Source organism: Kogia breviceps, chromosome 1 (genome assembly GCF_026419965.1).
Source record: "Kogia breviceps isolate mKogBre1 chromosome 1, mKogBre1 haplotype 1, whole genome shotgun sequence".
NCBI classification, from domain to species: domain Eukaryota; kingdom Metazoa; phylum Chordata; class Mammalia; order Artiodactyla; family Physeteridae; genus Kogia; species Kogia breviceps.
In genome coordinates, this window is record NC_081310.1 from 20508549 (window position 1) to 20521291 (window position 12743).

General features: G+C 39.4%; 1 protein-coding gene across 6 annotated transcripts in view; it reads left to right on the forward strand.

Annotated features, from left to right (window-relative positions):
- DISP1 (dispatched RND transporter family member 1) overlaps positions 1-12743 on the forward strand; it is a 209674-nt gene that overhangs the window by 146986 nt on the left and 49945 nt on the right. For 3 of the 6 annotated variants that reach the window (XM_067028126.1, XM_067028159.1, XM_067028137.1), the window contains exon 2: positions 8198-8352. In XM_067028126.1, coding sequence (XP_066884227.1) covers positions 8249-8352 — 104 coding nt within the window. In that variant the 5' untranslated portion in view covers positions 8198-8248. Of the gene's footprint in view, positions 1-8197; positions 8715-12743 lie in introns of all 6 variants that reach the window. The other 3 variants (XM_067028148.1, XM_059069315.2, XM_067028115.1) reach the window with 2 other exon arrangements.

Sequence of the window (12743 nt, forward strand, 5' to 3'; positions counted from 1 at the left end):
GTTCTTATTGAAGGAGAGTTTAATTGTAGAAAGTTCATGAACTCAAAGAAAAATAAGAAAATGTAATTCATCTCAGAAGGGGAGAAGATTATGTTTCTTTATTTAAGACTATACTTTTTAGTTCCTTAAGAGGGCCTGATTCTTTGATTAAAGATACAGATTTTGCTGACAGGTCACAATTAAATTATTTTGCAATAGTCCAGATACTACATGACAACAAAGATTAATCCATTGCCTTGCTTTTCAGGTTTGGATAATATGATAACATGGGTAGATAGCACTTCTTTTAATTCAGTGAAATATGTCTCTGACACTATTGAATGCTGAATTGTACCTTTTAAAACTGTCTTGGGAAATATTGAATTCAGAGGATATTTTTCACGTGGACCTTCAGACTGAATTTTATATCAGTAGCCTCTAGTGGTCCTATAAAAGCTAGCTGAACTTGGCATTGCCCTAGAAGCATTTGAGGTTGGTTGAAAAGCCTTACTTTCAGAGACACGCTGGTCTAAGATTGACTCCCAATCATGTGATTTGCATTAGTTACACTGTAATATTTTTGACCCTCAGTTTTCTCTGTAATGGGTTTAATAAAATCTTCATAGAGGTATTGTGAGGAAAGTGTCTGACACAGTGAGATGATAAAAAAACATTTTAATAGCCCTTTGAAGGGAAATATATTCCTAGAGAAAAAAACCTGGCTGATGTCCTTCTACCGTCCAGCTTTAACAGTCCCACTGTAGAAGATGCCACAAATATACTTTGTCTGTTTCTCTGGTGCATTTAGAGAAGCTGTTTTTTCTCTTGCCGTAGCACTAGATATTAACAGGGCATCTTGGTACCAGTGATAAAAAAATGACACCATCATTTTAGGATAAGCATCAAGCCATTGTAGGGGACCAACTTCCTATTAAAACAGGTTTGGTGCATGATAAATACAGGTACTCCCAAACTGCCTTTATACCTGGTGTGAAAAAAAGACTCCAGGTATCTCCACTATCTAGTATCACTTGACAGAAAAAGATTGTCTCACCCAGTTAACTGGGCAAGGTGCTTCAATCCATATACATTACACTAAAAAGATTAAAATCTGATTGGTTGTTATTTCTATGTACACAACAGTTTAGGAGTCCTGAAATAAGCCATAATTAAACTTGGTTATCCACTAGAACCTCTACTATTAAAATTTGTTACTGGGCTTCCCTGGTGGCGCAGTGGTTGAGAGTCCGCCTGCCGATGCAGGGGACGCGGGTTCGTGCCCCGGTCCGGGAAGATCCCACATGCCGCGGAGCAGCTGGGCCCGTGAGCCATGGCCGCTGAGCCTGCGCGTCCGGAGCCTGTGCTCCGCAACGGGAGAGGCCACAACAGTGAGAGGCCCGCGTAACGCAAAAAAAAAAAATTTGTTACTTTTCTATCTTAATTAGAAAAACAGGACTTTATTTCTCTGTTAACTGGTATCATTTCCCTACTTGTTGCATCCATTCCGCTTTAATTGGGCATATTTTGCCGTTACTTAGGCCTGATTCTCTTGTAGCCTCCCCACCTAGTTTGTGCTTTGGCCTTGCTACACAAAGTGTGTTCCAGGGACCAACGGTATGGGCTTGTTGTTGGAAGATTCTTGTCCCACTCCAGATGAACTGTATCAGAATCTACATCGTAGCAACATCCCCAAGTGACCCCTATGTTTGAGAAACACTGGTATCAGTGTTTTGTATTTTGTCGAGTGAAACTGTGTTATAGGGAACGTCACTTCTGAAAAAGATGATTGGCTACAATATGCGATCTTGTTTTTGATTCAGTCTTGCCATTTATTGTTAAGTTTGATGTTATGAATCCGACGAAGCAAAGGGTTCTTCTGGAATACATTATCTAAGCTTATGGAATGTAGTTTAGCAGAAAGCCCTCAAGACCTCGGCATCAGACTTCCTGGCCTTACCATCTCAGACTCTGTGTCTCAGGTTTTCTTTTGCAAAGTAGAGCGGTAATGCCTGCCACGCCTGGTTTTCTGAGGGCTATTAGGAGGATAAGCTCAAGTGAGATCATGTGTGTGAAAGTGCTTGGCAATGCCGCAGAGGGCTACCAGCGTAACTGTTGATACGGATGCCGATGTTGTCCCTTCAGGCTCTCTGAGCCCTGTGTTTGTCAAGGATAGTGATGGCTTTGCGGAGTGCTTACTGTGGTAATTGGAACATGTCTGTGTATTCTCTTCAACATTACCTTTAGATTTTATTTTATTATTATTTTTATTTTATTTATTTTTGTGTGTGTGGTACGCGGGCCTCTCACTGTTGTGGCCTCTCCCGTTGCGGAGCGCAGGCTCCGGACGCGCAGGCCCAGCGGCCATAGCTCACGGGCCCAGCCGGCACGTGGGACCTTCCCGGACCGGGGCACGAACCCGTGTCCCCTGCATCGGTGGGCGGACTCTCAACCACTGCGCCACCAGGGAAGCCCGTACATTACCTTTAGATTTTAACTGGACAGTTTTCTGGCCACAAAAAGTTATGGCTTCCAATTGCAAGGAGCTACTAAGAGGCTTTCATAACGCTTTTTGGATGTTGAGCCACCTAAATAGTTTGATGGCATCTTTTGGATAAATTATGTGTCATTCGCATATTTTCACATGTAATATGTTGATGAATAAAATTTCCATAATTCCAGCAGTTCCTCCTATGATTATATGATAGCATTTCCTTTTTCTTTTTCCTTTTTTTTTTTTTGCAGTACGCGGGCCTCTCATTGCTGTGGCCTCTCCCGTTGCGGAGCACAGGCTCCGGACGCGCAGGCTCAGTGGCCATGGCTCACGGGCCCAGCCGCTCCGCGGCATGTGGGATCCTCCCGGACCGGGGCGCGAACCCATGTCCTCTGCATCGGCAGGTGGACTCTCAACCGCTGCGCCACCAGGGAAGCCCATATGATAGAATTTTCAATGAGATACTACTTTTAGTCTTCGAAGCAGGGTAATTTCCTTTGATCTTATAGGTGTAAGTGTCCTGAGCCCAGAGTAGGATGTAATTGTTTGAACCTTCTAATCACATGAGCTCTGATGACTTTTCTCTTTACATTTGATTGAAGTGCCTCTATATTTATTCTCTGTATTCTCTGTTTAATGCTTATGAAACTAGTCATGATACTTTTGGTTCATAGATAGCTTTGGTCCAACAAATAATAATTTATGTTTCCCAAAATTTGGAATCTGGGAGATAAGATATATTGAAAACCTTTTTCCGAATAGTTTGTATTCATCTGTTTTTGCTCCTTAAATCCTTTTTGATTTCCTGCTTTATCCAATTATTTGATATATTGTGTAGGGTGCTATTGTAAGAAAGCAGATATATACTGGAAGACAAACAATTAAAAATGCATCCAGTGAAGAGATGACTGTTTATCCTTTAAGGTGAAATAAGTTTGCTTCTGTTTTTGCATTTTAATAATAATTATCTTCTGTTCATTATTAGTCACTGTGCTAGAAACTTTATATGTTGTTTCATTAATATTTTATTACTATGAAGACGGCACATTTGTAGTAAATTTGCAAGCAGTGCAGAAAGTAAAATGTGAAAGTCTTCTCTACCCTTCCAAATGGCCCAATCCAACTCTCCAGCAGGAAACAATGTTAGCATTTTCTTAGGTCCTTCTAGAAATTATCTGTGTGTATACTAACCATACATGTGTGTTTCTGCCACTTTTTTAATGAAATGGATTCATACCACATAGGCTCTTCTGCAGTTAGGTTTTATTCACACATGAAGATGTACTTTGGACTTCTTTCCCTAGCAATAATCCTGATTTAACTCATTCTTTTTTGTTGTGCAGAGTACCCAAGGTATGGATATGACAGAATTTAAGTCCCCTATTGATAAGTCAGGTGGTTTCCAGTTTTCACGGTTACAAGCAGTGGTGCAGTCAGCATCTTTATCCGGACATTTATCTTTACACATTGTTCAAATATATCCGAAGGGTAAACTCCTAGTAGAATTGTGAGTCAAAGGATGAGGGTATTTCAAATTTTGATTAGTAGTGCTGTGTTGCTCTTTTAGAAGGTTGCACCAATTTGCATTTCAAACAAATTTAGCTCTAAGAAGAATCAAGACTTAGAGGCTCTAAGAATGTAAGTAACTTGACCTAGGTTCTCAAAGTTAGTATCCCGTAGAGTCAGCTTTCAAATTCAGACCCACCCAGGCCATTTCTTCTAAGCCACAGATATCTCTGATGCCATTTTAAAACATAATTTCAGCTTTGGAACTAGGAAGCATCACTCCATATTTTTTAATATTCTCATCACTCGATCAAGCAATAATAATAATTCTTCCATTGTAAATACATAGCCCTTTATGGTTTTCAAAATATTTTTACATTCTCAGGTAGACATTGATTCCCATCCTGATTTATACATGTGAAGAACTGAGGCTCAAAGAAAAATATCTTAAATTTTAAAATGTAATCAAAAGTTGGTCTTTGGCCAAACGCCTTATACTCAGTCCCCAAACAGCTAAAGCACTTGGGACATAAAAATGCTAGTATAGAAAAGGTGAAATAGGAGGTGTGAGATTAGTGGCTTCAGATGTATTGATACTGGCATGTTATATTCATGAACAACAGGAAATACACTAAAATATATGGCCATGGGGCTCCATCACACCTCAAGCCAGTGTCTCAAGAATAGCTTTCTTTTGGCAGTCCCTGTGTGTCATGGCGCTGGGGAAAACAGGTGATTTCAACAAAGCTCTTTTAAAATTGTTCATTATATTTGATCCAAAACTTATTTTAAACTTCCCACATAAATACTATTATCACTGCATTTATAATCACATAGTATTACATTTATCACAATAATTCATTTTTATGATGTTGAATTTTCCACTCTCTCATCTCCTTTCCTGTTCTCTCTGGCTCAGACCAAATTTTTGTCTCATTTGTCTCATTTCTAAAGAAATAAGGTCTTTCTCTGTGTGACCTTAAGGTCAACTCTTTACTTTAGATCAAAACTTTGCTGTTCTCCTGGTCACCTGAATTCTTACACAAATACATCCACTGAACTTAATCTGTAAACATTTCTTAGAACAATTTTTGTCTGCTTTTGCTTTTTTATTATTTTTTACTTATAATCCACAACTTATTTATAAAGTCAATTTGATTGTTCCCATTTTATGATTGAAGAAAGTGAATCATAGGAAGCTTATATGACTTACTTCAAATACAATGCAAAGTCAGAGTTCAAATTATTCTTTACTCTCCGCTTGTACCTACTTCATTACAAGAAATCTCCAAGTTACAAAACAAGTTGTGCCCCCAAAATCATTCGTAAGTCAGTTATTTGGCGCTTGAAGTGCATTTTACCACACTGGGGAAAAAAATGTTATACATGGTGATTAGGTCCCTTGGCTGGCCTGCAAAAATCTATTTAACTCTTATGTACAATATGATGCATTTGCAATAAAAATAAGAGAGAATGATAGTTGTAATTCTTGTTACAAAGAAAAAGAAAAATAATTTTTCCTGACGACAAGCAGATTTAATTAGAAGATAGGGAAACAGATGAAATTTCGGAGAGTCTAGAGAGGATTTCAGGATACTTTGGTGAGTGTTCCAGGTTGATGGCACTCTGTCTTAAGCCCAGTTTCACTTGAAAACTGAGGATTTTTGTTAGATACTTCTCACTAGGGTAACCCACCTGACAGCTGTGATTATAGTCAATATGACTGATTGAATTAAATACCAAAAATAGACTCTGAAATGATATTAACCAACCTAGGATGGTCAGAACAAATCGACAAACTAGAAAAGTCTTCCTTCTAACCTGATGGAAGGGCCAAGAGGGAGGAGGTCTTGATTTTCCCATTCAGCCTAGAAGATTGCATCAGCTCCGGTAGCTTGGCTGAGATCTGAAGAGAAGGCTTGGAAACATGAGTCATGGGTAGAGGCAAGAGAAAGCTTATGCCCTCTGTGATTTCTGTGGAGTATTTGTACAATGAGATGACAATTTATCTCATCAAGCAATTGCTTCTTACATTTTCTAGACTATCTTTCACTTAACCATACAAATAAACATCTTAAATTTCAATTAACTTTTAAAAAACTCGAGTGCCTTTTTAGATGGCCTTTGATTAATATGTTTTATTGTTTTCAGAACATTTGCATACAGCCTTTTCTTTTGTTAACAACAAAAGGGAGGATATATCCTTCAGTAAAAGGAAGCTTAAGGGAGCAGATCTTGCTAAGATGGCACATTAAGAAAGCGATGGAAAAAAGATTAGAGTTTGTGCCTCCTGGGTCACTTTAGGGCTCTTACCAGTTTATCTACCTTATCTTCCCACTAGTTGGATAATACTTTTTAACTACCAATGCTTTGTGTTGGGGCTATCATTTGAGTGTTTTATAGGAGGTGTTTATACCCAGGAGTGATTTACTGAAGAAGAGAGCAACTGTGTTTACTACAATTCAGAATCCTTCTCAGGGACGTCCCTGGCGGTCCAGTGGTTAAGACTTCGTGCTTTCACTGCAGGGGCTGTGGATTCAATCCCTGGTCGGGGAACTAAGATTCCGCGTGCCGTGTGGGTTGGCCCCCCAAAAAATCCTTCTCAATGGTCGTTATAAAAGGCAGTCGGGATTGGTGATGGTGATGGTAAGGCTGATGAGAGAAGTAGCATCTGCTTGATTTACATATATGTTTTGATATTTATAAATGCTTTGTCTTTTCCACTAAATTAATTTATGAAGACATTTTTTAATGTCTACATTAATTCTTCCATTTCTTACAGCGTTGATGTTTATATAGCTGAATGGGTGTGTGTGTGTGTGTGTGTGTGTGTGTGTGTGTGTGTTTGAGTGTTTGATGAGCTCTATCTGAAAGGAAAATAAGTCAATAATGCTAAATTTGCATCCTGCCTAGTACAGTGAGTATCTCCCGGGTATTAGTGGTCACATTGAAACGTTACACATCCTTCTGGCATTCCCTGTTCAGAAATACCCCTCATGGGTGACCCAGGTTTAGTCATTACATGTACTCAGACTGAAAAGAGATGATTTCTTCTAGTACCTGTGTGTCTGACAGAGGTGGGGAGAGGCTGGAGAGAGATTTCTCCAGAAGCTGTTTTGTCCACTCAGAAAAATGCCATGCCAGAAGGGTTAGTGAGCCAAACAATGGTTTTCTTTTTTTCTTGTTGGCTTTCCTGTGTAGGTTAAATAGACCACTAGCATTTGATGACCTATTTTTCTTACTGCACATTGTGTATGTTTGTCAGAGGGTGATAAGTGGGCAAAGGGAGAGGAAGAAGGCTGTCTGTTTTTGCCTTTGTTTGTTGACTGGACAGAAAAATATTACTGGTAATTTGAACACTAATTTTTCCTTTACATTGAAGGCCTGGACCCTTTGGTGGAGGGAAAAACTTAATAACAAAAATCTCACTTGAAGCAAATTCCAGCCATAATATTCTTCTTCTTGTGTGCAGGCATTGCTACCTGTGGGACATAGCATAGAAAACAAATTATTAAGTTCATGGCAACTTATGTGGCATGTTTTATTATTTTTTTAGCATTACATTCATTGGTTTAGGGGATAAGACTTTTGCATCTGATATCTTGGTTGCCACAGTTCTTAGCTTAGCTAATTTGTTTTTATTTTCTTTTGTTTATTCTTGTTCTAGGACCTGAGTGACTTAGAGGAAAAATCATATTTTCTTGATATTTTTCAAAGACATAAGGCATTCTTAAGATTATTCACATTATCTGAACCTACACAACTAATTGCTTCAGAGGAGCCCTTCATTTTGCCCATTATTCCTATATCAGAACACCCCAAGCATGATATTCTTGAAAAGCTAAAGAATGATATTGGTATCCTCTGTCTCTTCTACCCCCTTCCCACCCCCAGCCTAAAATGTTCTAATTCTTAACTGCTACTTGCACATCTAGGATGAGGAGAGGAGACGGGCACTGAAAATGGAGATGGGGCAGGGAGGAAGTGGTCAGTGCGATAGGAGAGGGCTCTCAAGGTGCGCGGTGTAGCTGGGAGGAAGGAAGAGGAGGCCTAACCCATGGCTGGCTCTGCTCCAGGTGCACCGGGCTTCCCCCAGTGCCTTCACAACTCCTGCAAGAACCCTTGTTTTCAAAGAGCTGTTTTAAAATCATTTTCCTATCTTTTTTACATAATTGCCTGCCTGACTGTAACTGGATGATTTTATATCATTTTCTTTCTTAGGGTCCAGAAATTGGAGCATGGCTATGAACAACGATTTTGTGGTTCTGAGCAATGGCAGCATTGCAACCAGTGCTACCAGCCCGAGTGCCCTCCCCGCCTGTGATGGAGACCCTGCCGCCCAGCAGCTCGTCCCCACAGAAGCGCCCAGAACAAAAGTGAGTCCAAATGGATGCCTGCAAGTTAATGGCACAGTTAGATCATCCTTTCTGCCTTTAGACAACCAAAGAGCGCCTCAGATGTTATCCCAGTGCTGCCATCCTTGCCCATACCATCACCCTTTGACTACCCATGACAGTCACCAAGAGTGCCCTCCCGACGCTAGCCCTGCAGCACCTCCTGCTTTGGCCTCGTGTTGCATGCAGCCACACGCAGAGTATTCTGCATCTCTCTGTCCAAACCATTCACCTGTTTATCAGGCAACGTGCTGTCTTCAGCCCTCTCCATCCTTCTGCCTGCATCATCCGTGGCCTGACCATTTTCAGCATCAGCGTGTGCCGCAGCATATAGCCAACATGAGGTGAGTGGTCCACAAGTTTTGCTGAACTTTCTCATTCAACTAATTCCTCATGAATGTGGTTGTTTGTGTTGATTGCTCCAAAAGGAGGAGAGAAACATGTATCAGGGAAAGGAAACCAGTAAAAGTGCATATTTCAGGAATTCCCTGGCGGTCCAGCGTTTAGGACTCCACACTTTCACTGCCGAGGGCCCGGGTTCAATCCCTGGTTGGGGAAGTAGGATCCCAAAAGCCACGTGGAGTGGCCAAAAAAACCCAAAAACCAAAACAAAACAAAACGCATATTTTGTGGATTGTGTGAAGCCTACTAAAATGCAAATGAAATAATATTATATCTGTTTTATCCATTAACTTCTTAGTCAATTAAACCCTTCCTTCCGTTTTCTCCTTCTGTGACCTGGTTAGATGTCTCTGCTAGGCCTTGAATTATAAAGTTCAGTAGAAGGTTTTATTGTTAGTAATTTCTATTATTAAACATGGGGGATAGATATATTTGTGATGAGGCTGCCTAAGCAGGAGTCTTATATTTACTATTATTGATAGTGATCAACATTTACAAAAAAGAAGTACAAAACCAGTTGCTTCCTTATGGGTGTACTCACAATTTCTCTTCACGTGGTTTGGGTGACTGTGTAATACGTTGAGATCGTATGAAGGCAACAATTCCTTTTAGCAGATGAAACCTATAAATGTGTAGCATAGGGCTTTAAAAAATATTTTTGGGGGCTTCCCTGGTGGCACAGTGGTTGAGAGTCCGCCTGCTGATGCAGGGGACGTGGGTTCGTGCCCTGGTCCGGGAAGATCCCACATGCCGCGGAGCGGCTGGGCCCGTGAGTCATGGCTGCAGAGCCTGTGTGTCTGGAGCCTGTTCTCCGTAACGGGAGAGGCCACAACAGTGAGAGGCCCGCGTACCATAAAAAAAAAAAAAAAAAAAAAAAAAAAAATATATATATATATATATATATATATATATATATATATATATATTTTTTTTTTTTTTTTTTTTGGTAAAACGTTTTCAGATCTGGTAGATTGAAAAGTACTAGAAAAATCTCTATCATTGCCAGTTCTCCTTCCCATTTCAGGCCATAGTTTCTCTGATATGTGCTTTCCAGCTATTTTTTCCGTGGGTAAGTTAAATCACATGTACTGCAGGTGAGCAATGGTAATATATTTTTAAAAATACTGAGTACTTTATAGAGACCAAGAATTATTTCACTTTTTTTGGTAATAAAAAGTCTTAAAAGAGCTAGAGGACAACCTTCTCATTTAATGTTAGGGTATAATTTATATACAGGACAATGCACATATCTTAAGTGTATGGTTTCATCAGTTTTGACAAATGTATACACTAGTATAATGCACACCTTGGTCGGATGTAGAACATTTCTGTCACCCCAGGAAGTTCCTTTATGCCACTTCTTAGTCATTCCTTCTCTCTTCACCAGAAGCACTGTTCTGAGTTCTGTTACCATAAATTATTTTGTTTGCTCTGAAACTTCATATGAGTGGAATCATACAGTAGGTACTCTTTTGTGTCTGGCAATTTTGACTCATAACATTTTTGAGACTAATTGCTACGTGTATTAGTTTCCCTTTTTATTGCTGAGTAGTAATCCATTGTATGCATATAGCATATTCACTTTTAATTAAAGAGTGAGTACAGACTTCCAGTTCTAAACTAAATGTCATGAGGATGTAATATACAGCATTGCCACCGTAGCTAATAATAGTGTATTGTATAGCTGAAAGTTGCTAAGAGAGTAGATCTTAAAAGTTCTCATCAAAAGAAAAAAAAAATTTTGTAAATGTGTGTGGTAATGGATGTTAACGAGACTTATTGTGGTGATCATTTTGCAATATATACAAACAAATATCAAATCATTACGTTGTACACCTGAAACTAGTATAATGTTATATGGCAATTATATATCAAGTTTTTTAAAAGTCACATCCAGGGCTTCCCTGGTGGCGCAGTGGTTGAGAGTCCGCCTGCCGATGCAGGGGACGCGGGTTCGTGCCCAGGTCCGGGAAGATCCCACGTGCCGCGGAGCGGCTGGGCCCGTGAGCCATGGCCGCTGAGCCTGCGCGTCCGGAGCCTGTGCTCCGCAACGGGAGAGGCCACAACAGTGAGAAGCCCACGTACCACAAAAAATAAATAAATAAATAAATAATAAAAAAAAAAAAGTCACATCCAGACAGGGATTAAGTAATAAATACTTTTCACCATCAGATTTTAGATGCTGCTGAAATTATTTGGTTTCACTCTTTTGAAAAGAGAGGAAGAGAAAGATGGGGGAAATGACAAGGGGTGGGGGGCAGGGGCAGTCTTCTCTAGCGTGTTTCTACAGTTTCTGAATACATTTTTCCATATTAGATGTGAGAGTCTTTTAGTTTATAGAACTATAATAAAAACTTTCACCAAAGCCATTTCTTAGAAGATTGGTCCTGACAGCACTGTGCTACATGGCCAGTTTTAGACTCTTTCCACTTTGAATGAAACAGTGTAAGTGGTTAGTTTTGAAATTATATGGTCATAAATATTGATATTTCAGAATCATAAATTATATGGTTGCAGGATGTGAGAAGAGATAGAGAATTCTACATTTTGAAGCTGATCCCACCTTTAAAAAACTTCACAAAGTAGTAAAACAACAGATAAGTAACCAATTGTTTCAATATGACAGGCATTGACAGTATTTTCAGGACTTTGGCTTAGCATTTCTGAATGACCTAATTTTAAAGGAGTGAGTGTCCTATGTACATACAACTTTAAATAGAATGGCATTAAAAAACAAACTGATAAAAAGCGCCATATTTGTCCATCGGGAAGGATTGTAGAGGAAACTGGAATTTTATGTGAGAAATCTTTCATATTAGAATTTTATCTCAAGAATTTGAGCCTTTTGATAAACTGCAACAGACATAGAATCTTTTTAAAGATGCCTGTGAAGGAATGGTATGTGTCCAGTTGTGTATATTACATACTTCATTGTAAAATGTGTGCTTCCAGAAACTCTTCCCTATCTGCTACATTTATGAATTTACATAATCAACAGTATTTACTGAATATTTGTATGTGCCAGGCACCAAAGATGTAGTTCTAAATGAGATGAGACTTTATTTTTTCCTTCATAGGGCTATAAGCTAGTAGGAAGGGAGACAGAAAAGCAAACAGGCAGCTACAATATTGTGATAAGAGATGCCAAGAAGGGACATACAGGGATGAAAATCGAAAACATTACAAATGGAGAAGAGGTTGTCTTGTAGACAGTGGGAATAGTTTGTATAAAGATTTATAAAGTAGTGTGAGCACAGCTCCAACATAGCTGAGTAGGACTAGGCCCTGAAGGAACAAAGAGTAATAGCAAGGGGAGAGGTATATTGGGACTAAATCCTGAGGGGCATTGTGAATCACATTAGGAGATCTCAGGACTTTATCCTGAGGCCAGTGGAGAGGCAGTGTAGATTTTTGTGTGTGCACGACTTTTTTTTTAATGAAAAAATATATAGAACATAAAATTTATCATTTGAACCATTTGTACGCGTACAATTCAATACATTCACGTTGTTGTGCAACCATCACCACCATTCTTTCTCCAGAACATTCTTCATCTTCCCAAACTGAAACTCTGTATCCATTAAACAATAATTTCCCATTCTTCCCTCCCCCAGCCCCTGTCAACCACCGTTCTATTTTCTATCTCCATGAATTTGGCTATTCTAGGTACCTCATATAAGTGGAATCATACAGTATTTGTTCTTTTATGACTGTCTGATTTCACTTAGCATGCTGTCTTCAAGGCTTATCCAAGTCATAGCATGTATCAAAATTGTCTTCCTTTGTAAGGCTGAATCATGTCCCATTGTATGTATAGACCACATTGTGTTTATCCATTTATCTGTCGATGGACACTTGGGTTGCTCCACCTTTCGGCTATTGTGAATAATGTTGCTGTGAACATGTGTGCACAATATCTGTTTGAGTTCCCGCTTTCACTTGTTTTGGTTGTATACCCAGGAGTGCAATTA